General features: G+C 59.8%; 1 protein-coding gene across 2 annotated transcripts; it reads left to right on the plus strand.

Moving 5' to 3' along the window:
- The first annotated feature begins 2,650 nt into the window (after window positions 1-2,650).
- On the plus strand, window positions 2,651-22,483 carry RNF144A (ring finger protein 144A). Of its 2 annotated transcripts, none has more exons than XM_036263557.1 (7): window positions 2,651-2,786; window positions 3,471-3,575; window positions 3,680-3,740; window positions 10,373-10,580; window positions 13,711-13,858; window positions 15,847-15,936; window positions 22,352-22,483. In XM_036263557.1, exons 1-7 carry the CDS (start codon window positions 2,652-2,654, stop codon window positions 22,481-22,483), a joined length of 879 nt encoding a protein of 292 aa, XP_036119450.1. In that variant the 5' UTR covers window position 2,651. The 2 variants fall into 2 exon arrangements, with proteins under 2 accessions (XP_036119450.1, XP_036119451.1); XM_036263558.1 differs by lacking the exon at window positions 2,651-2,786 and adding an exon at window positions 3,048-3,330.
- The last annotated feature ends 3,939 nt before the right edge of the window (window positions 22,484-26,422 follow it).

The raw sequence follows: 26,422 nt of genomic DNA on the forward strand, positions 1-26,422 counted from the left end.
GGCCCAGGAAGAAAGGAAGCCAGAGGTCAAGCCTTCAGCTTGTGCTAAGAGGTCATGACTTGGCGGAGGCTGTAAACAGGAAAAGGGACCGAGCTGGGGGCTGGGAGCCAGAATCCTCCGGGAAGGACAGCCCCAGAGGACCTGCTCGGAGGTGCAGCCGTGGTGGGGGGTGGGCGTCACGGGCCCCAGGTGGAGGGTGAGCCCCAGGTCTGCCCTCTGAAATGCATCGTGGACAATGTCCAGTCTGGGCCCCACCACACAGCAGAGGGTGAAGCCAGAGGTTTCCGGAGACCTCGTGCGTTTCTTCCAGGGATGGTGACCACCCGTCTGAACGTCCTCAACCCTGAGTCCATCGTAGAGTCCTCTGCTCAACCCTGGCCTCCTCCTTTCGGTCCGTGTCCCTGAGTGTCCAGGTCCTTCATCCCAACACGGAGCAATGACGGGCATTTTCCAAGCAGGTGGTCGGTCCCAGGGATTTTACATATATTCTCACTCTCAGCCACAAGCGTACACGGCGGGTGACGATGTGTGTGGTTTTATAGAAGAAACTGAAGTTCGTAGAGGTCACGTAATTCTCCAAAATCTCACCTCCAGTGGCCGAACAAGAGTTTCAGATCAGGTCTGTTCACGAAACGCTGACCCCGGGCCTTGTCAACGCAGTGGTCACCCAGCTCTCGGACAGGGAGCCAGTGCGCGGCTGCTGCCCCCTGGGGGACACTTCCCGTCCTGAGCGATCTCTGATGCCAGCCGAAGCCGCGTGGGCGCCGGCGGGTGCCCTCCTAGGGCTGGCAACTGTCAAAGGGGACTGTCACTCACGTACATTATATCATGGTCCCCCCATGTTTCAAAACCAAGACAATAAACGAGCCATCATTGTCGCTGCACACACTGAGGCATAAGAGAAGCTTCTTTAAACAGATCATGAAGGATTAAAACAGAAAAAAAGATGCAGAGAAATATAAAGGAGAAACGCCTCTCAGCGTGGGCGCCCGGGTCCAGACCCCTGTGGGCATTTAGAATAATAATAGGCAGAAGAACAGAGTCGGGGTGTGGAGAAATGTTCCAAACGGGATGAATTCAGGGAGAAGAGAAGTCGTGACTCTGGGACCCTCGGCACCCCCAGCCCGGCGCCTGCCGCTCTGCTCCGGGGAAAGGTGTGGCCCCCGCTCTCCTGCCCTGACGTCCACTCCTGCTTGCCTGCGTGAGGTGCAGCCTCCTGTGAAGACTCAAGCCCGGTCTCCCCCGGAAGCTTGTCCATCTGACTCCGCCCAGGTCGCCCTCCTCTCTGCCCCGTGCCCCGGGCGCCGATCTCGCCCAGACTCACATACTCTGCCTGGTGTGATCGCTTCACTTTTTGTTTGGCCACGGGTGTTGGTGAAGCGAAGCTGGAGCCCAGGGCGGGGACTCTGTCCATCCCTGAGTCCTTCCAACATCCCGGAGCCGTGCCGAGCACGTCTGGTCATGGCTGGTGTCTTGTTTTCTCTTCTGCCCCTGGGCTGTGTGTTTGGCCTTGTGTCCACCACCCTGCGCTGTAGGCGTGAAGTCGGCTGAGGCAAGTCCTCCGCTCATGGCCTCGCGAACCGGCTGAGAACGCGGGCGTGTCCGCATCGGGTCATGCTGCTCCTCAGGTCGGAGAGCGAGGTTAGGTGGGAAGGACATGTCACCACCTCCATCCGTTTGGACCCTGAGGTGTTGACAAGCATGCAGAGATCAGATGGCCAGGGGTTTTCTCGGGAGCTGTAACCGACTCACCCAGCTCTGAGCGTGGGGCACGGGGTGCTGCTGTCATAAAGCACCTACGTACCTGTGGCAGGTGCCTGGTCAGTGTCCCAAGGCTTAGACCGAGGCCTGAGGGTCAGAGTGAGGATTTGATCTCTAGCTGCCAGAGCGTGTTCCTTCAGTCATCAGACAGTTCCTGAGAGACCCCTGGCTCAGACCCGGGCTGAGAACGGGAGACGTACCCCTCCGTGACCCCGAGCAGCGTGCAGTGGGAATCGGTGTGATCAAAGCAGCCGCTGAGAATCCGTGCTCTCGGGGAGCACAGGCGTGGTGGGCAGGGAGCGGGGCTGAGCCTGCCGTCGGCTGGGGTGGTGATCGCCGGCACCGAGGGACGGGCGTGTCTGAGGTTCACCGCGCCCCCGAGGGGGCGATCCGCGGGGCCTGACCTTCCTGAGGCTGTGCTCCGGGACTGCCGGGGCGCAGGAGGCCGCGTGCGGGCTGTCCCTGCAGGGGCGGGGACACAGGGCGGTGCAGTGGAAGCCGGCGTGGGCAGGGACCAGCTCGACTTCATCGGTGACTATTTTAACAAAACTTCTGTTCCGCGGCGGCTAAGGTTTTGCCCTCCTGGGCTGGGTGCTTGGTGGGTGCGTCTTACTCGTCGGCCTTCAGAAGGATGGACAGAAGAGCAGGATGGGCTTCGGCCGTTTGGAGGTTGGACTTGAACGTCACCATCAGTGTGGCAGGGTATCACCCACATCCCCAAACCAGGGGCTTGTGGCTAAAACTTCTCAGGGGACCCCAGTGAGCCCCTGAAACCGCAGGCCGCCAGCGCTCACTGCCTGGGGCCCCCATGGCTGCCAGGAGGCCTGGTCCCTGCCCCCGCTCTGGTGGAGGGTCCGAGCCGGTCTTCTCTCGTTTCAGACGGATCGGCCATGACCACGGCGTGGTACCGGCCCACGTGGGACCTGGCCCTGGACCCGCTGGTGTCCTGCAAGCTGTGTCTGGGGGAGTATCCGGTCGAGCAGATGACCACGCTCGCCCAGTGCCGCTGCGTCTTCTGCACTCTGGTGGGTGCTCGGAGGACACGTCCCTGGGAAAGGAGTTCGGGATGAGCGGGCCCCTTCCTTCTGGGCTGTCCCTGCTCGCCGGAGGAATTCGCTGGAATTCCATCCGGGTTTGCCGGGCGCGGGAGCCGGCAGCAAACGGTCCGTCTCCGAGCCAGCGGCGCATCTAGAAAAGCTGGTGACCCGTGTTCTCCCGCAGCTGAGGTGTCCCTGCGGGAGGACACTCCGGGCTCCCCTCGGGGCGCCAGGCTGGGTTAGCACCTGCCGGGCCTCGCTGTCTGGGGAAGCTGGCCGGCTCCCCCCTTGGCGACTCCGTCTTCACATCTGACAGACGGGAGGCTCACAGTGTTCCCCTGAGACTGTTGCCAGGCGGTCACGAAGCAAGAGGTGCCAATGGGCAGCTGCGCAGGGTGAACCCCACCTTCCCTCCCCACCTGTCCCCTTGCTGGTAGACTTACTGGCCTCGTGTCTGCTGGGGCGGAGAGTGGGGACTGCCTGGCACCAGCACGTGGCCCCTGGCTCCTAGGGGGCACCCCATAAATATCTGGTGAGTGAACAGAGCCTCTAATTTGGTGGTAGCCCCGGGCAACACGGCAAACAGTGTGGATGGGTCTCTGTCTCCTGTCTCGTGGGCCTTCAGCCCGGAGGAAGTGAGATGCTCACAGGTCCTTCTGCTTCCTCTTTCAGTGCCTGAAACAGTACGTGGAGCTCTTGATCAAGGAAGGGTTAGAAACCACGATCAGCTGCCCGGACGCCGCCTGCCCCAAGCAGGGCCGCCTGCAGGAACACGAGGCACGTGCCCCGCGCCGGCCGACGCAGCGGGGGGCTCTGGTGCGGTGACCTGCCCTGGTGCTGGCCTCGGCCTCTCACTGTCCTTGTTGGTGTTTCCTCCTCAGATCGAGTGCATGGTTGCAGCTGAGATGATGCAGAGATATAAGAAGCTGCAGTTCGAGAGAGGTAGGTGCCCCGGCCCAGGAGCCGGCTCCGATGGCAGAACCCGGGGAACTTGCGGGAGTGTTTTCGGTAGCTGGGATGGGGCGTCATTTGGCTACAACGGAGCAGGGGAAACGGTCATTGTGGAACTCATTCTGAGTTCTCCAGGGAGGCAGGGCCGGCCTCTGCTGGGGTCAGTGTGGTCGCAGGAAGGACCGTGAAGCAGCCGGTTATCGGGGTGTGGGCTCCTGGGGTTAGAGAGGTCACCCTCCTGGAGCATCATTCTCAGCCAGGTTAAGTCCCCACAGCTTGAAGGCTGCACACAGACAGGCACTGACTTGAAGAGACACAGGGTGTGGCCGGAAGGCCTGAGGCTAATCACCGGAGCAGGGCGACGCCATCCAGACTCCCGAGTGTGACCTTCCCGCTCCCTGTCCAGCTCCCGCAGGCCCGGTCTCCCAGGTGCCGTGTCTTATCTCCATACGTTTACAGCGCCCTTCCAGGCTGACCTGCTGCTAAAACAGCACCCCCGGAGGCCGGTTGACTCACCTGATTCCCATCTTAGGGGGTGATGGGGTAGGATGTGGACCAGACCCCTGTCCCAGTGCCCTGCACAGCCCTCCGGGCTGGCGTGACGTGGGAGGGGAATTGATAACACGTTGCTGCTGTTGTTCATTCTCACCCCGGGATATTTTGTTTCACTAATTCTTTCAGCCACACTGATAACAGCATATCTGAGATGCAATTCACAGCCCTACGGCCTCGGAATGTCAGGGCAGGTCTTCCTCTGCCCTCTGACGGCAGCGGCGGCTCCGCACGTTATGTCTTGACGAGTCCGTGGCTTCCCTTTGGCCCCGTTTCCGTGTGTGTTTTCTGGCCCTGGGGCTCACTGCAGGAGGGCGGGGTGACTGACGCGTGTGGGTGACGCGCCTTATGCAGCACGGGGTTGTGGACGTGGCCGATTCCAACATTTCCCTCTCCGTGTGTCACGACACTCTGCACTCCCACCTGGACAGGCTTGGAGGTGCTTGTCTGCACTGGGGCGCTCCGGAGACCCAGCCCCCGGCTCTGGCTCTCGGGGACACTGCAGATGGGGTTGCCTTCAGACCAGACCGGAGCTCGGGATCCGCCTCCTGCTTAGCTGGATGTGGAACGGTCTCGCGTGTGTGTGTGTGTGTGTGTGTGTGTGTGTGTGTGTGTGTTTGAGAAATATTAAAGATATTTCCTCTTGATTACTCTTCAAGGAAAAATAAAGGGGGATGTGTGGCCAACTTAAAAACACAAAGAAGAGTGTTTTTGATAGCACTGCAGTTTCTTTTCAAGAGCTTGTTTATTTAAACGGCAGCTGCCACTTGGTTTTGGCAGTTTGTGATGTAAATGTAATACACGTGATACCCTGGCCAGCGTGGGGAGCCGCCACAGGGACCGAGTCGGATTTCTGAGACGTTCAAGCTCTTCTGAAAACGCTTTCCAAAGAGAAGCGAGACAGAACTTGGCGGTTACGTGGGTTCTAAGAAAATGAACTTTCTGTGACACTGAGTTTAATTAAAAAATGCAGCTGGGTCAAGGTGGCTCCCTGCTCACGTCAGCTGTTATTTCTCTAGCGCTTGGACTTCGTCAAAGAGGTTTTGTTCCTTTTGCATCGGAAAGAAAGCAGTTTGACTTAGGTTAGAAAAACGCACCTGTCAACCCGGTGACTTTACAGCGCTCTGCTCACGTTGTGTGAAAAGCCAAAGTAAACGGACTCAGGCCCACTCGGGCTCAGGACCTGTCTGCAGGAAACGTTCCCACGTTAGACTAAGATGCAGCCATTGATCCCGGCTCGTCGCCAGGCAGGGTTGGAGATGTGACCGGAAAGCGCACTGCGACTGACCTGTTCTGTTTCTTTGCAATGTGGTCCGCGGAGGACTCAGGCAGCTGCACGATTTTCAGAAAACATCTCCCCAAGTAGCCCGTGGAAGTCCAGGCGCCCGTTCTAGATGGTTCTAGAACACCTCGTCTGATAGCAACGCCTTGATTTGAATGGAAACCTCTCCACTCACAACGCCGGGGTTCTGAGCGAGCAGGAAGCCAGGCAAGGGTGTGAGGGACTTTCTTCTTCCCGGGCACCTCCTTGCCCAACCGGAGGACCAAACACAGGAGGAGACAGCCTGTGGGGGGCGAGGTCCGTCACCCTCTCTGGGAGCCCATGGTGCACCCCTGCGCCTGTTGGAGCGCAGACCATGCCACGTGGCAGGTGCTCTTATCTGTGCCTGTCTCTCCAGAAACTCTCAGTCCCCAGAGACAGCCCGAAGCCCCCGGGGTGCCTCCCCCGGCTGGCAGCGCCTGTGCGAGGCTGACGCCAGCTGGGTGTTGTTCGTTTTAAGGGACAGGGAAGCTGGAGAGATGGAGTATTTCTTCAGGCTACCTGTTCAGTGCTCAGGCCTGGCCCGAAGCAGGGATGCCGGACGGGACCTGCAGCACCAGGCTGGTGACAGTCATACCCGCCTGAGGGGGCGCTAGCGCGTGCCCTTCACTGCTCGCTTCTCAAGGGAGAACCGTGCTTTAGGAAGAGAGGCACCTTTTCTACATGTCTTAGGATTTATATGAGAGGTTTGGGAGCCTGCTGCATCCACCAGTAGTCACATGTCCCTGGGAACCGCTGGCCTTGATTGAAAGCACAGTGTATACATTGTGTCTGTACGCATATTGGATCTGTTCCCATGCGTACATGGGGGGAATGCGCGCATGTCTGCCATTAGGTGTGCAGGGGACAGGCAGATGTGGACCGTGAGCACGGCCAGGTGGGCGGCAGCAGGTTACGGCTGAGTGTGACACCCCTAGTCGTGTGTTACCCGTTGTTACCGTCTTCAGTTCCACACAGACAGCTGTGACCCTGCCTCTGCCTCCCTGCACACGTTCTGAAGGAAGCTCTCTGGTGTTGCCCAGCGTGGACTTTCTGGGGGACCTGTACCCCCAGCTGGCAGAATCAGCAGAGGGGGTGGTGACGGAGACTTTGCTGGGAGTCGGGGGAAGCCAGGGGAAGCCGGGGCTTTGGGCACAGGGCTCCCTGTGCCCTGGTGTCTGTCTATTGGGGTGCACAGTGTTTGCCCCCCACCTCTCCGGTGGGGAATGTCTCCCGTGGGACAGACGGCACCGTGCGCGGCTCCACAGGACAGAAGTCACAACAGTTAAGTCGTTACCATGGAAACCTTCACCCGGCGTCCTCTGCCCTGCCCTCGGGGATGTGCCTGGGCCTCTCGTGAGAAGGCATCTTGACAGCTGCATTTTCCGTGCGCAAGGAGACGCGGCCTTGGGGGCCGAAGAGAGACCACACGGCTTAGGAACATGACCCTTTCCTGAGGTCACAGGCGCCTCCGAGCAAAAGGTCAGGCTGGAGAGCAGTGGACACGGGGTCTGGCCTGGGCAGCGCTGTCCCTTTGGGCTCCCAAGGAGACCAGCACTGAGCTCCGTGTCAAGTTGGAATTCACGCAGCACCCACAGCCTGCTGGGCCCTCCTGGAGGTGTGCACCTGGGACCCCGTGGGCCCGCTGGGCACAGCTGGGCTCACGCAGCACCCACAGTCTGCAGGGCCCTCCTGGGGGTGTGCACCTGGGACCCCGTGGGCCCGCTGGGCACAGCTGGGCTCACGCAGCACCCACAGCCTGCAGGGCCCTCCTGGGGGTGTGCACCTGGGACCCCGTGGGCCCGCTGGGCACAGCTGGGCTCACGCAGCACCCACAGCCTGCAGGGCCCTCCTGGGGGTGTGCACCTGGGACCCCGTGGGCCCGCTGGGCACAGCTGGGCTCACGCAGCACCCACAGCCTGCTGGGCCCTCCTGGGGGTGTGCACCTGGGACCCTGTGGGCCTGCTGGGCAGAGCTGAGCTCACGCAGCACCCACAGCCTGCTGGGCCCTCCTGGGGGTGTGCACCTAGGGGACCCCGTGGGCCCGCTGGGCAGAGCTGAGCTCACGCAGCACCCACAGCCTGCTGGGCCCTCCTGGGGGTGTGCACCTAGGGGACCCCGTGGGCCTGCTGGGCAGAGCTGGGCTCACGCAGCACCCACAGCCTGCTGGGCCCTCCTGGGCGTGTGCACCTAGGGGACCCCGTGGGCCCGCTGGGCACAGCTGGGCTCACACAGCACCCACAGCCTGCAGGGCCCTCCTGGGGGTGTGCACCTGGGACCCCGTGGGCCCGCTGGGCAGAGCTGGGCTCACGCAGCACCCACAGCCTGCTGGGCCCTCCTGGGGGTGTGCACCTGGGACCCCGTGGGCCCGCTGGGCAGAGCTGGGCTCACGCAGCACCCACAGCCTGCAGGGCCCTCCTGGGGGTGTGCACCTGGGACCCCGTGGGCCCGCTGGGCAGAGCTGGGCTCACGCAGCACCCACAGCCTGCAGGGCCCTCCTGGGGGTGTGCACCTAGGGGACCCCGTGGGCCTGCTGGCAGAGCTGGGCTCACGCAGCACCCACAGCCTGCAGGGCCCTCCTGGGGGTGTGCACCTAGGGGACCCCGTGGGCCTGCTGGGCAGAGCTGGGCTCACGCAGCACCCACAGCCTGCTGGGCCTTCCTGGGCGTGTGCACCTAGGGGACCCCGTGGGCCTGCTGGGCAGAGCTGGGCTCACGCAGCACCCACAGCCTGCTGGGCCCTCCTGGGCGTGTGCACCTAGGGGACCCCGTGGGCCCGCTGGGCAGAGCTGGGCTCACGCAGCACCCACAGCCTGCTGGGCCCTCCTGGGCGTGTGCACCTAGGGGACCCCGTGGGCCCGCTGGGCAGAGCTGGGCTCACGCAGCACCCACAGCCTGCTGGGCCCTCCTGGGCGTGTGCACCTAGGGGACCCCGTGGGCCCGCTGGGCAGAGCTGGGCTCACACAGCACCCACAGCCTGCTGGGCCCTCCTGGGCGTGTGCACCTAGGGGACCCCGTGGGCCCGCTGGGCACAGCTGGGCTCACGCAGCACCCACAGCCTGCAGGGCCCTCCTGGGCGTGTGCACCTAGGGGACCCCGTGGGCCCGCTGGGCAGAGCTGGCTCACACACCACACACCGCAGGGAAGGAGGGCAGGTGCCAGGTGCTCTGTGGGACTAACTCCTGAGGGGGCTGGGGGCATCTCCCCTGCACCAGACCCTTCCCACACTCCCAGCAGCACCCAGCACCCAGCCGAGCATCCCTCCCTCCTGTCGCCGGTCCCTCAGTGCAGGCCAGCGGGCAGCGGCCCCGCACCCTGTTCCGGAGGCAGAGGCTGACCCCGTTCCCCACAAAGCCACCTCCTCGGATCTGACAGCCGGAGCCACTCCTAGGAAAGAGCTGAAACCGAGGACAAACAGTGAGCTGCGTTCACTCACCCCCTCGCTGTGGGGCGTCCCGACCTGGCATGGTCACGACGGAGGCCGCTGGGAGAGGAGTCGGTCCCCTGAACTCCAGGTGTCCTCAGAGGATCGAGTTCTAATCCTGCCCAGGCCTGCCGCTCTGACGGTGTGACGCTGCGGATTAATTCGCTTTAATAAAAGGCGGAGCAGGGAGTCAGATTAGACCGGAGTCGGCCAGCCGGCCCCGGCCCGTGCTGCCGGTCAGCTGTTACCGGGACACCCGTGGACCATCTCCACGCTGGCTCTGCCCCAGCAGTGAGCCGGCGGAGGACGGAGCCGGTGTGGATTCTCACCACGTGCCCTTCCCAGAGAAGTTCCAGCCCTGGAGTGGACGACCAGTGTCCGAAGCTCGTGCTCAGAAGGCTGGAGCTGGCCCCCCATTTCACTGGGCAGCGTGGCGCACACGCATGTCCCGTGGCAGCCGGCGAGCTGTGGCCACGTCCAGCCCCTGCCTGTGCCGACCACAGCGAGGGCAGATCCTGGCCCCGCTGGCTGTCGGGGTCACACGGCCCCTTGGCCTGCACACGGTCATTGCTCTCCGAGTTCCCCGCCGGGTCCCGCCGCCTCCCATCACTTCCCAAGGGCAGCCTGCCGGAGCCTAGGACGCCCTGGCCACTGGCTGGCCTCGGAAGGCAGCCCTGGGATGCTTCGGCCAGTCACCAGCCTCCCGGGTTCCCTGTGGGGCTGAACGGAGAATTCGGGGTCCCCCCAGGCAAGGGGGAAGGAAACGCACAACCTGGCTGATGGAGGGGGTGGGCAGCTCCAGCCCGTTGGGGAAACCCGAGTTCTGAGCAGGGATGTGAAGACACGGCAGTGTCGGGGTGTCCTGTGTCCTAAACTCACTTTCTGTATTTCATTCAGCCCGGATGGAGGGCCTGGCCATGCACCCCGTGGGGAGCTCAGGGCCTAGCTTCAAGTCTGGGAGGGAGACAGTCTCAGGCAGATGAGCAGTGGGTGAGAAGTCGCCCCGCCCCCGCTGACCGCCTCAGACCGGCGCCTGAGGGTCTGCTGAGGGTCTGCGGCATGTCTTGCTGGGGCCCAAAGCACAGGCTCCACTCAGAAAGCCGGGCCCTGGGGGCACATGGCCAGGCGGTGCCCGGACCACCGTGTGCGGGCTCTCGGGGGTCAATCGGGCCGCCGGGGAATTTGGACGGGGATGGGGGGGACTCCTGGACAGGAGGAGACGCCGGGGGCACTGCTGTGTTGACGACACTCCTCGCGGTTGCAAATGTGAAGCGCTGGGCTGAGGCCCCGACGTCTCTCGTCTGCAGACTGTGACCTGTCCCTCTTGTCCCTCTTGTCCCCTGTGCAGAGGTGCTCCTGGACCCCTGCCGGACCTGGTGCCCGGTGTCCACCTGCCAGGCCGTGTGTCAGCTCCAGGAGCGGGGGCTGCAGACGCCTCAGCTGGTGCAGTGCCGAGCCTGCGCCACGGAGTTCTGCTCCGCCTGCAAAGCCGGCTGGCACCCCGGCCAGGGCTGCCCAGAGACCATGCCCGTCACCTTCCTTCCCGGGGACACCAGGTAGGCTCTGCCACAGGGGCTCGGCTGAGGGTGAGGGGGCGGGGTGGGGCGCGGGGCTCCGGATCGCCCCTCCTCTTGAGTCGCCCACACCTGGGTTGGTTGGTTGGTTGATTTCCGTTTCTGAGATCTGATGATGGGCAGGCCCTGCCCAGGCCCTGGGAGCACGCAGTGCCGCCCTCGGCCTGTCCAGGACACGTGTGCGTGGTGAGCTCCCGTGGCGGGCTCCACGTCCCGATGTTTCCCGAGACTCCACTTTTGAAGGGGACCTGAAATGGGGCACCGGAGGGGGACGGAGGCCGTGGCATTGGTTCTAAACACCAGAAGGACCCCAGCAGCAGGCTGAGGCTGTCGGGAGAGATGGTCTCAGTGCTGCCCCCGGCCCCCCTGTCCCCCCGGCCCCCCCGTCCCTCCTGTCCCCCCCGGCCCTCCTGTCCCCCTGGTCTCCCTGTCCCCCTTGTCCCCCCTGTCCCTCCTGTCCCCCCTGTCCCCCCTCTCCCCCATCCCCCCTGTCCCCCTGACCCCCCTCTCCCCCCGTCCCCCCTGGCCCCCCGGCCTCCCTGTCTCTCCTGTCCCCCCCAACCCCCCGGCCCTCCTGGCCCCCCTGGCCCCCCTGCCCCCCTGTCCCCCTGGCTCCTCAGCTGGGAGCCCAGGCAGACGCTGGCACCATTCAGGAGGTTGAGCCATGAGAAATCGATATTATCCAGCTTCTATTTTTTGTCCTAAAATCTGCAGTCACATGGTTCGATCAGAGTTGGCCCTGTACCTGTGGGCTCCACCTTTCTCATAGACAGACTCCCGCTGGGCACCCCTAGGTGTGGTCGCGAGCTGCGACCCCGTTTTCCTCTCTCCCCGCCCTGCTGTCGCCACCCCGACTCCCCATGGCTGGACCTGCACAGGGACCCTCTGGATACCTGGGACATGTCCCTTCTGTGCCCGTCTCTGCCCTTCCTATTCCTGGGCCCGCTTCTCGCCCTCGAAGACTGACTTACATCCCCTCCTTGGTTCGGCTTCCCAGTCCCCAGGCAGGGCTGGTGGCCCGTCCTCTGTGTCCCCGCTGGGAGATGGCTGGCGTTGATGTGAGCACCAGCGATATTGTGTCTCAGGTCCCTGTGCACACGGCGGATTCTTCCTGGCCTGAGGCCTGCGTGGGTTTGAACTCTGTGACCCCAGAGCCTGGCACCAGCGGGCACACGCCCCTTCCGCTTTGCACAGTCCTCCTGTCCCCCTGCCCGGAGGCTTGCTGTCGGGCGCCATCTGCGTGCCGAGAGCCGGTGAGCCGGTCTCCTGGAATAGAGGCGGCTTTCCCAAAGCGCAATCCGCCCCCGCCCGGCGTCCCTAGCAGCCTGGCCAGCTGTGCCCACCGCCTGCTCTCTGACTTAGATGTCAGCGCACGTGGGTCGATGGAGCTGCCCAAGCTGCTCTCTATGCGAGTTGATGGTGGTGGTAATGGGCAGTGTGACCCTAGGGCCGGGGACGCTCGACACCGTAGTTGAGGTCAGGGCGGTGTCGGTGCCCCCGAGGTGCCAGGTCTCACGCTCTGGAACCTCCTGTTTGCCCAGGTCTCCTGGGAGATGCCCCCCACTGGCCGTGCCTCTGTTCGTGGCCTCTCCTGCGAAAGCGCCTGAGTCCCAGGAGACCGCGGGTTCCCCTCTTCACGCTCAGCCTCACGCTCTGACCCGGCGGTCAGCCCTGCGCACTGGGCCTGACCCGGTGGCCTGAGTCTCTGCGGGAACCAGCTGGACGTCAGGAGGCCACAGCGAGCGCGGTGCGCCGGGCGCCATCTTCCAACATTAGCAGGGCGTGGACCTCGTTCCGTCGCCACACCTGACTTTCTGTGACCTTCTCCTTAGCAGCAGAGGTTGCTGCCATTTACCAGCCACCTCATGCGCACCCCATGCACACCCCACACACCTCATGCACACCCCACACACCTCACGCACACCCTACACATACCCCATACACACACCACGCACCTCATGCGCACCCTATGCACGTCCCCCACACACCCCATGCACACCCCACACACCTCACGCGCACCCTACACATACCCCATACACACACCACGCACACCCTATTTACACCCGCCACCCCCCCACACACCTCACGCACACCCCATGCACGTCCCACACACACCCCATGCACACCCCACACACCTCACGCGCACCCTACACATACCCCACACACACACCACGCACACACTATGCACACACCCCACATACCTCACGCACACCCCACACACCTCACGCACACCCTACACATACCCCATACACACACCACGCACCTCATGCACACCCCATGCACGTCCCACACACACCCCATGCACACCCCACACACCTCACGCACACCCTACACATACCCCATACACACCCCACGCACACCCCATGCACACCCCACACACACCCCACATACCTCACGCACACCCTATGTACACCCCATGCGCACCCCCACACCCCACACATACCCTATGCACACCCCACACACACCCCACGCACACCCCACACACCTCACGCACACCTGTGGCCACGCCCTGTGCTGTTCGGAAGTGACTTCTTCAGGTGGCTCTGAGGAGGGGACAGGCTCGGCGCGGTGGTTACACGTGGAGATTGTGGACCTGCCGGCACCTGAGCCCAGGCTGGCAGCCAGCCGTCAGGCCAACCCTGCCAGGTTCACCCTGCCAGGCAGCCCTCTTCCCAGGAAGGCAGGTCAGGAAAGACACCAGGGAGCTCTGACCAAGGAGACAGGGCGGGTTTCTAACATCTGTTCTTCCTGAAAGTGGTAAAGTGCACAAACATGATCAACCCTTTGGAAAGGGCACCCATACATGAATCAGGACATGCGGTGACCCCAGCCCCACGACGCAGACACCTCCATTCTGAGCCTCTCACCTGGTCTTCAGCTTGTCTGTGCCGACATCTAAATTTAGAGTGTGCTAATGGTGCTGTTTTCGCCAGAACTGAACCAGCCGACTCACAGATCTCGGGCGATTGTTTTCCACAGTTTTTGTTTCTTTGGTTTCGTTTCATCTCGTGTGCTACCGAGCACCCTGGGTCCCTCCAGGGCAGCCGTGCTCCCAGCACAGGCCTCGGTCCTGGGTCCTGTGGGCCGGGCCCTGACGGCCTTCTCCCCGCAGTTCGGCCTTCAGACTGGAGGAGGACGACGCGCCCATCAAACGCTGCCCCAGGTGCAAGGTGTACATCGAGCGAGACGAAGGCTGTGCCCAGATGATGTGTAAGAACTGCAAGCACGCCTTCTGCTGGTACTGCCTCGAGTCCCTGGACGTGAGTGCCGCCGCGGCCTTGGGGTGCAGGCTCGTGGGGGTCAGGAGCCCGAGAGGGTTCCCCGGGACCTTATGTCTGTGTCTCCACGTGTGTATAGATGTAGGGTGTCCCCCAAAATATGTACACAGTTTGAACGATTATAAAGTCAGTGTTTATTAGCGTAAGGTTCGTCTGCAAATTTAAAAGCACCTTCGGAAATGAATCATCGTGCTTGTCAACACCTGCTTTCGGCCGGCTGTGCGCTCTGGCCCGAGCGGCCGACAGCGCGAGCAGCGACCTTTCTGTCCCGTCCGGCTCAGTGCCTCCGCTGGCGCCGGTCCCGCACCGTCACCTTTGTCTTTTACGTGTCCCACAAAGAAGCCTCCTGGACACGTTTTCTTTGTTCAAAGCTTAGTCTGGCCTCACCCATTATTTCAAATCAGTTCCACCTGAAAAGGAGTGAAAATTAAGTGAGTTCTCAGTTGTTCAAGTGTGTTGTATTTTTGGGACACCCTCTGTGTGTGTGTGTGTGTGTGTAAGTATATGTATATATGTGTGTGTACACATGCATTATGTATATGTGTATATGCATGCATGCATGTATATATGTGCATGTGGCCGTGTATATATGTATGTATATATGTACATATATGTGTACGCGTGTATGTGCATATGCATGTATATATGCATGTGTGCACGTGTATATGTATATATGTACATGTGTGTATGTACATGTGTATATATGTATATGCGTATCTGTATAAATGCTTGTATATGTGTATATATGTATACAGTGTCTCTATGTATTACCCCTGATGTATATATACATAATGTGGCACTTTCCTGTATTCTGATGGTTTTTAGAACCTGACCACTAAATTACGTCCTGTGTGACATCAGGCCAGTAATTCGCTGCCCCCGCCCCTTCCACTTCCTCCTGCGGGGGCGGGGGTGAAATGCCAGTTTACCAGAGGCCGTCCAGTGTCCTTGGAGACACTTTGGAGGAGTGTGGGAAGTGGACTGGGGGCAAGTTTGATTTCCAGGGCCACCGCTGCCCACTGCAGGGTCCCCCACCCCGGTGGAGTCACAGTCTCGGAGGCCAGTCCGCTCTGCTCTGGTGTCTGGGGTGCCCTCTGTGTCCGAGCCAGCTCCAATCGGTTCCACGGGGAACGTGATGAAACTTCTCTGAACAACAGTAAGGGGAAGGGTCCCTGGCAGGTCCTGGGCTGTTAGGCCCCCAGCGTGCTATTTATTGAGCTGTTTCTTTTTGTGGATGCTAGGGAGAGAAACGGCACCTCCCATCCATGGAGGGGTGGAGGGGTGGTCCCAGGAAGCCCATCTCTCACTCAGTCAGCGTTGTTGAGGTTTGGGCCAAGCACTGGACCCAGAACCTAGCTGAGCAGATTGGCTGGAGGTCATGGGAAGGTGATGGGTGGTCAAGGAGGGCGGCGGGAGCATCCGGAAGAGACGGGACAGGCTGTCACCCTGCGAGTCAGAGGGAGCTACTGCCCACGTGTGGACAGTCAGAGAAACCGCAGGGGCTGGTTCCCAGCTGGCCCTGGTGATGAGACCGAGCTGGCGGTCTGAGCAGACAGGAGCACGTTCCATGGGCCTGGCCTGCACGGACGCAGGAGGCTGGCCAGGGAGGAGGGACACCTTCCCCTCCAGGAACAGTCTTTCCTGCACGAGAGGAAGACGCCAAGACAGAGGGACAGGAGGACGGAGCTCAGCCGCAGCCAAGAGCTGAGCTGTGGATCGACTTGATCCGAACCCTGCATCGCGCGATTCTCGTCCCTTCAAGTTCTAGAGTGCCACTGAGCCCAGGGCCGCCGTCCTCGGGGGAGGCTGAAATCCGGGCGGTGGCCTGGAGGGGCGGGAGTCCGGGGGCGGGGCCGTGCTGGAGCTCGGGTCTCACTGGCTGTCTTCTCGTCCCCATTGGCTTTGGGCATAAAGAAGGGAGGGCCCAGGACTCAGCACTGACCCGACCGACCCTGCTGTCCTCCCCCCAGGACGACTTCCTCCTCATCCACTATGACAAAGGACCCTGCAGGAACAAGCTGGGCCACTCCCGAGCCTCTGTGATCTGGCATCGGACGCAGGTAGAGGCTTGGATCTTGGAAAGAGAGCGTGTATGCGTGTGAGTGTGAGTGTGTGTGCCCGGTGTGCACAGTGGTTTCTGAAGACTTGCCCGTTGGTTGAAGGTCAGCTCTTTCGAAAGCAGCTGGTGCGTGGGGTTCCTGGTCTAAGGGGATGCTCAGGGCACCCCGGCCCAGGCTGGAGCCCCGGGGAACGTGAACATGGACTGCAGAGGACTCGCTCTTCCTTGTGGTCTCGGTCATGCTTCACCAGGTCCTGGCGTAGCCCTTGATGAGGGAAGTGAGTCCGTCTCAGAACAGACCGAGTCCCAGTGAAGCCTTGTCCGCGGTCTGTGGAGGTTACAGAGGGCCTGTGGTCGATGCTCATGCATCCTTTCAACGCACCTTCATTCCTGCTGTGTACCTGGCCCTGTTCTCTCGGGGAGCCCACATCCCATCTCGGGCCAGAGAGTGAACAGCAACGTGTGCATAACTGGACCCGCTCTGGGCGTGGTGTGACTGGGAGGCTCTTTCAGACTGTGCCCAGGAAGGCCCAGGGCAGAGCACTGAGAGGAGCTGGCTGTGCTGGTGTGGGGACAGGGAGAGGGACAGACAGGCAGAGGGACAGACAAGCAGAGGGACAGACAGGCAGAGGGACAGACAAGCAGAGGGACAGACAGGCAGAGGGACAGACAGGAAGAGGGACAGACAAGCAGAGGGACAGACAAGCAGAGGGACAGACAAGCAGAGGGGAGTCAAGCAGAGGGACAGACAGGCAGAGGGACAGACAAGCAGAGGGACAGACAGGCAGAGGGACAGACAGGCAGAGGGACAGACAAGCAGAGGGGAGTCAAGCAGAGGGACAGACAGGCAGAGGGGAGTCAGGCAGAGGGACGGTCAGGCAGAGGGACAGACAGGCAGAGGGACAGACAAGCAGAGGGACAGACAGGTAGAGGGACAGACAAGCAGAGGGGAGTCAGGCAGAGGGACAGTCAGGCAGAGGGACGGTCAGGCAGAGGGGAGTCAGGCAGAGGGGAGTCAGGCAGAGGGACGGTCAGGCAGAGGGACGGTCAGGCAGAGGGACAGACAAGCAGAGGGGAGTCAGGCAGAGGGGAGTCAGGCAGAGGGACAGTCAGGCAGAGGGGAGACAGGCAGAGGGACAGACAAGCAGAGGGGAGTCAGGCAGAGGGACAGACAAGCAGAGGGGAGTCAGGCAGAGGGACAGACAGGCAGAGGGACAGTCAGGCAGAGGGGATTCAGGCAGAGGGGAATCAGGCAGAGGGACAGTCGGGCAGATGGACAGTCAGGCAGAGGGGATTCAGGCAGAGGGACAGTCAGGCAGAAGGGAGTCAGGTTAGGGACAGACAGGCAGAGGGACAGACAGGCACTGAAGATGGGGATGAGCTGAAGGTAGAACGGTGGCCCGAAGGCCCCCAGCTCAGTAGGAGGAGGCAGAAATGACCAGAGATGATCTCAGGGGCCAGGCCCATGGTGGCAGGCCAGGGTAAGACCTGGGCAAGCAGTCTGGGTGCAGGGACCCCTGTGGGATTCGTGGGGGACCCTGTGGGGAAGAGGCTGGAAGGGCTCCTCCCTGTGGCATTCACACACCTCCTGCTGTGCCTTGGAGCCAGGCGTCGCCCCACCTGGGAAGGAAAGGAGCCGGGTCCCCAGGCAGGTACCTGAGAACAGTGTCCACCCCGAGGTGGGCGTCCTCCGTGGCCCACTGCTGACCCCGTGGCAAGCTGAGGAGTCATGCAGGGCCCAGGACTGTCCCTGTATGGGCCAGTGGTAGGGGTCCTGGCCGGGCAGGCAGTAGGCTGTCCCTCGCACCCCTCCCTGCGCGGGTGGGGAAAAGCCTCTGCCCTCCGTGAGTCAGCGAACAGCGGCTCCGCATCCCTGCACACTTTAGAAACAGGGTAAGGTGACCGGCGATGGCCGCACAGTCTGGCGACACTAAAGACCACTGAGCTGTGCACCTGACAGGGCGACCCGTGAGGTTTGTGAATTACAGCTCAACAAAGCTGTTACAGAAAAACCAAACCAAACAGGTTGCCGACCTGACCTGGTGCCCGTGTGCAGAGCCGGCCTTTAGCTTCCTTTCGGGGCCGGCCCCCTGCCAGCAGGGTCCCACCGGGGTCCCACCCAGGGCCCCACACTCTGCCCTTGTCATGGATGGGCCCCTCCTGTGAGCTTCTGACCCTGGTCATGAGCTCCCTGGGGAAGTGCACCTCCGTCTGCTACTCGGGACACGTCCTGCTCAGACCCCACACACTCAGGAGCTGCCCCTGGACCCAGTGCCCTGTGGCCCCATGGTTAGCAGCTGTGATGGGCCACCCGGTGTAACCTGTTGGTCTCAGGAGGTCCCTGCCCCAGCTCTGCCTCCTTCAGATGGCCAGGCCCTGGTTGGGAGGAGACTTTCGGAGATGGCCTCTCATCCCTCTCAGCGGCAGCTTTGGACGGTTCTGTGGGAGCGAAACATCCCAGGCCAGGTGCCTCTGCCCAGCACGCTTTCCGGCGGACTTCACGGCGACCAGAAAGGCTTTGTGCTCAGTATTGAGTCCCAAGTGGTCGGACTGCACTCTGGCAGGTCTCTTGCCGGGAGGTGCTGTCGCCAGTGGTCAGGAGCAGGGACTGAGCCCGAGGGTGTGGAGGGAGACCTTGTCCTGCCTCCCTGCCCCCCTGGACGTGCGCAGGGTGCTCTCTTCAAACCCCGTCGCTGCAAAGTGGCCGCCGACCTTTCCCAAGGCTGTTCCAGAAAGCAGCCTCACATGTAAGAGACCAAGGGGACGTCCCTTTCACTCCAGTCTGTCTGCTTCCTCAAGATGCCAGCCCCAGCCCAGGGAGGGTCGCACCCCCTGGTCTTCCTTGTCTTCTGACCTGGAGGGAGGGCTCGCCTTCAGCCCGAAGAGGCCTTCTGTGTCCACAGGCCGGGGAGGTGGGCCACGGCTACCCCCAGGCCGAGCTGGGGGCGGGCGGGGTTCCTTCCAGAAGTTTGTCCTTACTTGGGCTCTGCGCCCCCTCCCGGCAGGAGAGCCCATTCCTTGGGGGACAGACACCTGCTGTTCTCCTGGTCCTGTGCGATTCCAGGCAGGTAGCCATGGAGCAGGCAGAGGCTCTGCAAGGAGTGAGGAAGAGGAGGTGGTGTCAGCAGGCCCCCCTGTCCCCTCCTCTCGTCACAGCCTCTGCACTCACGCAGCCAGCTCTGCCATCCTGTCTGACAAGGGCAGGGCCTGGCCTGGGGTCGGCTCCTTTCTGTGTACGAACACGCCCGCGACGGCCAGTCCAGCTGCCAAGGGGACGTCCCCGAAGGGACGGTTGGTAAGAGCCCTGTGAGCCGGCCCCAGGCCCAGCACACTGGACGCGGCCCCTGGTCCCTCACCCAGCACGTGTCCGGCCAAGTTTCAATGAAAGAAAGGTGTCCCGTTCCCCTTACCGTGCCTTTGGCTTTGGCGTACTTTCCAAGTCCTGGAATGTGTTTTTGTGAAAAACTTCCTAGTACACTGCTGGTGGGAATGCAGACTGGGGCAGCCAGTGTGCAAAACACTATGGTGTTTCCTCAAAAAATTAAAAATGGAACTGCCATTTGACCCAGGGATCCCACTTCTAGGAATATACCCTAAGAAGCCTGAAACACCAATCAGAAAGAATATATGTACCCCTATGTTCTTAGCAGCACTATTTACAATAGCTGAGATCTTGAAACAGCCTAAGTGTCCATCAGTAGACGAATGGATAAAAAAGCAGTGGTACATGTACACAATGGAGTACTATGCAGTTGTAAAAAGGAGGATCTCTTGCCCTTTGAGATGACATGGAGGGATCTGGAGAATATTATGCTGAGCAAAATAAGCCAGAGAAAGACAAGTACCACATGATCTCACTTATTTGTGGAATATAATGAAAAAAAAATAAGATAAGATTGCACAAAATAGACCCAGAGACATAGAAGTAGGGATCAGACTGACAAACCTCAGAGGGTGGGGAATGGGGAGAGATACACCAAAGAACTTATGCATATAAGCATAACTGTTGGACGGAGACAACAATGCTTGAAAGGGGGACAGAAACTGGAGGAGGGTGTCATTGTGGGGGAAAAGGAGAAACATCTGTAACAAAAATAAATTAATTAAATTTAAAAAAACAACCAAAAAAAACTTCCTGGTGCAGAAGATTCAGAATGTACCGGTCCCGTTTCACCTGGTTCACCCCGTGGATGATCATTTATTGTGGGCGGGGCTGCCCTACGGGGGCCACACGCGTGTTCTGCTCGGGAGTGGTGCCCGGGGAGACTACGTGCGCGTGGTTAACTGCGCCTCTACGTCAGGGTTAGCCGGTGTGACCGATGCGGTTATACCGTGTGTCCCTGCAGGAGCTGGTCTGTGCCTGACACGTGATCACAGGCTCATGCCTGATGCTTTCTGTTTGTGAAAGTTCCTCCCTGTCTCATTCCTCACTGTTGGCTGCTTCCTCCTGGCCAGTCTGCACCCTCCCATCACCACTTGACAGGAGATTGGGGAACCTAGCTGATCAAGTGGGGTGCAGATAACAGACAAGGTAGATGAAGATGGTGAACTGGCCACGGATGGGAGCAATGGGTCATGATGTTGGCACGTTTCTGAGTTCCTGGCCCCTTGGGGACCAACAGTGCATTCCAAGTGGTTGAGTTTGCTGAAGACCACCCTCTGGGTAAGAGCACCTTCCTGCGTGTTCTCGGGTCTTTCGAAATACCAGCGTGTAGGTGGTTTTGACAAAGCAGGGTCTGAATTCGCAGTGCGCCGTCCCCCTGCTGATATTCAGACCAGAGGAGTCAGTCAGCTGGGCGGAAAACAGGGTTCTCAGCGTCCGCACACCCTCATTGACAGATGCCACGCGGTGTGTGCGCCTGTGTGCAGTGATGGTTTCGGGAGGATATCTAAGTGGGGGTGCATTTTCTTTCACACATCTGGGATGCTGTACAGACGACAGTAGTCCTTAGAGACCTTCGACCCCATTTGTTTACTTTATCATTGAAACCCTGAGGCCCAGAGAGACGGAAACAGAGGCAGAATTAGAACCCTGTGCTATGTGTTGATGTAATTATCCCTCTGAGCACCAGGTGGGGCTGTAACACCACCCGCAGATCTGACCTGGACTCCGCAGCCTGGGCGGGCTCGACTAGCTAAGAGCAGGTTGCCCTCTGACCAGCCACGCTGCCTAGTCCGGATGACAGCCTGTCCACACGGAGGCTTATTTCTTTCAGCGTTTACCACACCCAGGGGCAAACATATGTGTTAGAGCAGAATTGACATGTGCTGGGGTTTAAACTCCAGGGACAACACAGGTCTGGTCCCTAACGCACCCTGGCTGCCCCTTTCCTGTTCTCCTGTCTGGATGCCTCACCCCAGTCTTCCTAACGACCTCCGTCTGGGTAAGCGAGGTCTCGTCCCTTTGAAAACCATCCCCCCGAGAACCTGACGGCAGGTTTTGTTCGCAACATTGTTACAGCTGATTAGTCCGTGGTCTCTTTCCACCTGACCGCTGCTTCTTGAGGGCCAACATCTTAAGTGCTTCTGTGTTTGTAACAGGACAGTGTCTAGCTCAGGGCAAGCTTGGGAGTTAACTGGATGTGGAAATGGATGGATGGATGCGTGGGTTCTTAGATGGATAGAAGTGGGGAAGAGAAGTGAAAATGAGGAAAAAGAAAAGGAGAAATGGGAGCAGGAGTGAGGGGAAGAAAATGAATGGAAGGAAATATGGATGGAAGATGGATGGATGAATGGTGGATGGATGATGGATGGATGGACGGTGGATGGATGATGGGTGAATGGACGATGGATGGACGATGGATGGATGGATGATGGATGGACGATGGATGGATGGATGATGGATGAATGGACAATGGATGGATGATGGGTGAATGGACGATACATGGATGATGGGTGAATGGATGATGGATGGATGATGGATGGACAATGACTAGATTGATGAATGAGTTGGTGGATGAATGGATGGATGAGAATATGGGTGGATGTTGTATGAATGGGTGAATAGGTGGATGATGGATGGATGGATCGATGGATGGATGATGGATAGAATGATGATGGATGAATGGATGATAAAGGGATGGATGGATGATGACTGGATTGATGAATGAGTTGGTGCATGAATGGATGGATGAGAATATGGGCGGATGCTGTATGAATGGATGAATAGGTGATGATGGATGGAGGGATAAATGGATGGATGGATGGATGGATGGATGGATGGGTGGATGGAGGATGGATGGATGGATGATGGGTAGATGGATGGGTGGATGATGAAAGAACGCATGGGTGGATAGAAGGATAGAAGGATGGGTGTGGGGGGCTGATGGCTGGCTGGGTGGCTGTGTGGTCTATACTTTAGCTCTGGGACCTACAGACCAGCCACCTCACCCTCTCGTCTGTGTTCCTTCGTGCAGGTCGTGGGCATCTTCGCTGGATTTGGGCTCCTGCTCTTGGTGGCCTCGCCTTTCCTTCTCCTGGCCACTCCGTTTGTACTCTGCTGCAAGTGCAAGTGCAGCAGCGGCGACGACGACCCCCTGCCCACCTAGAGGACGGCACCACGAGGAGCAAGACCCCTGCCTCAAGCGTGGCTCTCCCCAACCCTCCCTCCGTCCCCCCCACTAAAGATCTTTCTTGCCTTATGTGCCCCACTGAGCTTCAGTGTCACGCTGGGTGCCGTGGTTTCAGGGACTGTCAGACGTTTGCCGGGGTCCCAGTGGAGTCCGCGAGCCTGGGGGAGTAGGACAAGCCCCGCAGACTCTGCCTCTGCAGACTTGGCAGGGGCAGTGCTGAGGGAAGGGCACTGTGGTTTCCTCCTGTGGTGACAGCCCAGGAAACATCCCAGGGCATCGGAGACCGGCTCCTGCAATGCTGTGGTCTCCTCGCCTCAAGGTGGCGCCATGTCGCTGAGAGAAGTCTCCTAAGGGTCCGACTCTTCAGACACACTCGATCCTTCCTACGAGGGAGAAGCACTCTGTTTAAGGACAGTTGGTTTTTACTACTAATGGCATTTAGGGAAATCCTTTTCAGAAGGCGGTTTTTTTCCTTTCCAGCGGAGTCGTGAAAAACCAAGGTGCATCTAAACCATCCTATGCCTTTGTGAAATGTGCGTTTTCAGGAATTGCGGCTCGGCATCCCCGGCCCGACCTGTTTCGGGAGGTTTGGAAAGCCTGCGCCCGCATGCTCTCCTGGACCCGCAAGGACTCGTGAGCGCCGGGTTGTGCAGGGCGCCCCCGTTCCCGTGCCCCCAGATGCGTTGAAAGGAGGTCACCGCCGTAGACTTGCCTCCTGTTCTTCTCTTTGCTGAGTCAGCTCAGCTCACGGGCTCCTCCCTTCTCGCCCAGGTATAGGCAGATTTTCTAATGTCTTCAGAAACCAAATGTTTCGCTCGGAAGTCGTCTTGCGGAAAGTCCCTATGGCTTGGACCCTTCGAGTGGACAGTAGGTGGAGAACAGGGCCCTTGAACCTCAGAGGTGGTCCCGGGGGCTGGGGAGGCACTTTCTGGGTTTTCCAATTTTTTTTTCCAGTGAGCTAGTTATTTTGCAGAGAACATCTCGCTTACAGAGCTGCAAGTCCTGACGCTAACCACTGGGCCCCACGGGCCGTGTGTGACCGTTCCCATGGCAGCAGAAGGCTTGGATCAGCGGCACACATGGGACCCCATCGATTAACTTTGAAAAGCGGGGACGTGTGTTCTTCACGGAGAGTTGACACGGCTTCTGGGGACTCATGGATGGCAGCAAACTCGGGACTCCTAAAACAGTGGGACGGCAGAGGAAGATTTAGTACAGGGGACTTTTACGCTGACTCAGCATCCGCAGACGACTCACCGGAAACGAACACCAACTTCGATCACAGCTGTTCGCTGGGGGGGTGCGTGGCCGTGGGGGTGTTTGTACCTTTCACCTGTGTGCTCCCCGGTCCTGGCTGACCTCTGCATGAAGCTCTTTAGTTCTTAGCGTTCCCCAGGTTAGAAAAAACGGGGTCACCTCCCTCTTCACCTCTAGAATTGATTTCCTTTAGGAGACAAGCCAACTGGGAGACCGCCTTTCGGGGTGAGGCCTGGGAGATGAGTCTTTGTAGTTGGAGGCGTGTGATAGAGCTTGGGGGTCTCTCCTGGGGGGCTCCATGGCCAAATCTGTGCCTTCGCCTCTGATATGCTTCCTAAGCACCTAGTCTGACCCCGCTGGGGACCCCAGAGACTGGGGGGCCGGCTGGAACCGAGGAGCACCGACTGGCTCTGAATTTCTGCACCAAGCAAGTCCCTTGGCTTCAGTGATGAAACTAAACCTGCCCGTCCCCCGGAGAGATACCAACCGGATTGCACTGAGGGCCTCACATGACCTTGCACGTCCTCTGCTGCGATGTCTTTCTGTCGGGAATACCCCCATTGTCCGTGGGGGTGCCCCACTAACCAGGCCTTGACGTAAATTGTTAAATATGTTGTTTTTCCTTTGATTAATTTTTTTTTGTAGAGAGAGAAGGGAGAGAGAGATAGAAATATCAATGTGAGAGGGAAACAATCGATCGGCTGCCTCCTGCACCCCCCGCCCCCCCGGGGATCGAGCCCACAACCCGGGCATGTGCCCTGCCCGGCAATTGAACTGGAACCTCTCAGTCCGTGGACGACGCTCAGTCCACTGAGCCACACCGGCCGGCGGCCTGACGTAAATTGTAAACGGAACGTGGGGAGATGGCCGCGTGCAGATTTAACCTCGCGTCGACCCCGGTGACACTTGGGGCGTTCTCCGCCTAGCGGTGGGACCCTTCCTGTCTTCAGCATAGTTTGTCGTAAGTGACAGGACATCCACTTTCACCGACGGTTTTCACGCTCACCCCTGGAAGCTCACGTGTGCGGACTCGCCTGCCGTCCTGGGGAGGAGGCGAGAAGAGCCGTCCAGACAGGCCGGGTCGGCGATGGAGGCCCCGCTGGCCCGAAGGTTGTCGAGTCCCTTTGGAAACCAACCACGTGGTGCGGTTGGACCGGCCGGGTCTGACCTCTCAGGCTGCCCTGTCGTGTCCTGCAGCCCAGCCCCTCCCGGGCCTGGTCACAGGAGCTGGGCCTTTGAGAAGGGAGCCCCTGTGAGTGTCCACGTAGCAGAGATGGAGCAGGATCTGAGCGCAGACAAGCTTCCTCAGCCCCCCAGTAGCTGCTGACCCACACTCGCCACTTCTGAGCGAAGGGGAACAAATCCTTCCTACCACGTCGGTTAGGAACCAGGCCGATTTCTGGTTGGAGTCCAAGGCTCGTGGGGAAAGGGGCTACTTACCAGATATGCGAGAAATACTTCCAGATGACTTAGTCTTGCTTTCACCTGGATTACAACAGTTGGAAGTCATCCCACTCACTAGAGGAGGTCCTGTCCCTTTGGTCGTCTTTAAAACCTTCGGGGACTAGACAGAACCAGGGTGAGCTCTGTGTATAGTTCTCAGATTCTCATCTAGTAATAAATACCCTTGTATATATGCGTACATGGTAGTGGATTTTTCAAGGGAAACCTTTTGCATGTATAAAGCTTCCTGGAGTTGTCATTAAAAAAATACCAAAGCTTGTTTATTCCTTACCACGAACCCCAGCCCTAATGGAAATAAAATGAGGAGAGTATGTCTGGTGTTGCCAAAAATGCCCCATGGAACACAGGGGTGGCGGTCACTTCGAACCGCTGGTGCATTGAGACCGGAGCGCGGGCGTCTGGGGAGGTCAAGCCGTGGTCCCCTCCCCTCCGTCTGTGCCACCCCGTCTTCCAGGGGTCCAGGAGCCTTCCGGGAGCGGTGGGTGCCTGCCACATGCCTGACTCCCCTTCCTTCTTTGCTCATTTTGCCGTGGGGGTATTTTAATCCTGCGTAGAGCATGCATGAGTGCGTCGCGCCCCGTCCACGTGAGGTGTTTGACAGGCGGTGGTAACCGAAACGCGCTAGGCTGTGTCTGAAGTGCTGCATTCGGTGCCGCGAACACTGTGATGTACAGAGGGGCTGTCTGAATGCCTTTTCCTGTCGTGTTTTGTACTTTGGAGTTCTACGGAGAAGTGTGATTTGTAATTTCAACACACATTTTAAATGTATGGTGTCTTACGGAGTTTGTCCCCCCCTTCGGAAGGGATTTCTTTTTAAAGATATTTTTGGCTGGAATACAGGTTCCTTTTGTAAATCCTGTCTGGGTGCATCTTTTGTACGTTCTTCGAGGATGGCTGGTCTGGAGACTGGAGCAGGGGGGAGGGTTGGAGGTGGACGGTGGACAGGAGACCTGGTGGGGTGGGGTGGGGGAGGAGCTTAAACCTGGTGGGGCCAGTGGGGCCTTAGACTTGGGGGTGGGGTGGGGCCTTAGACGGGGGTGGGGTGGGGCCTTAGACTTGGGGGTGGGGTGGGGCCATAGATGGGAGGTGGGGTCTTAGACCTGGGGGATGGGGTGAGGCCTTAGATCTGGGGGGCGGGTGGGGCCTTAGACCTGGGGAGCGAGTGGGGTCTTAGACCTGGGGGTGGAGCGGGGC

This window comes from Molossus molossus, unplaced genomic scaffold (genome assembly GCF_014108415.1).
Source record: "Molossus molossus isolate mMolMol1 unplaced genomic scaffold, mMolMol1.p scaffold_m16_p_15, whole genome shotgun sequence".
Classification (NCBI taxonomy): Eukaryota; Metazoa; Chordata; class Mammalia; order Chiroptera; family Molossidae; genus Molossus; species Molossus molossus.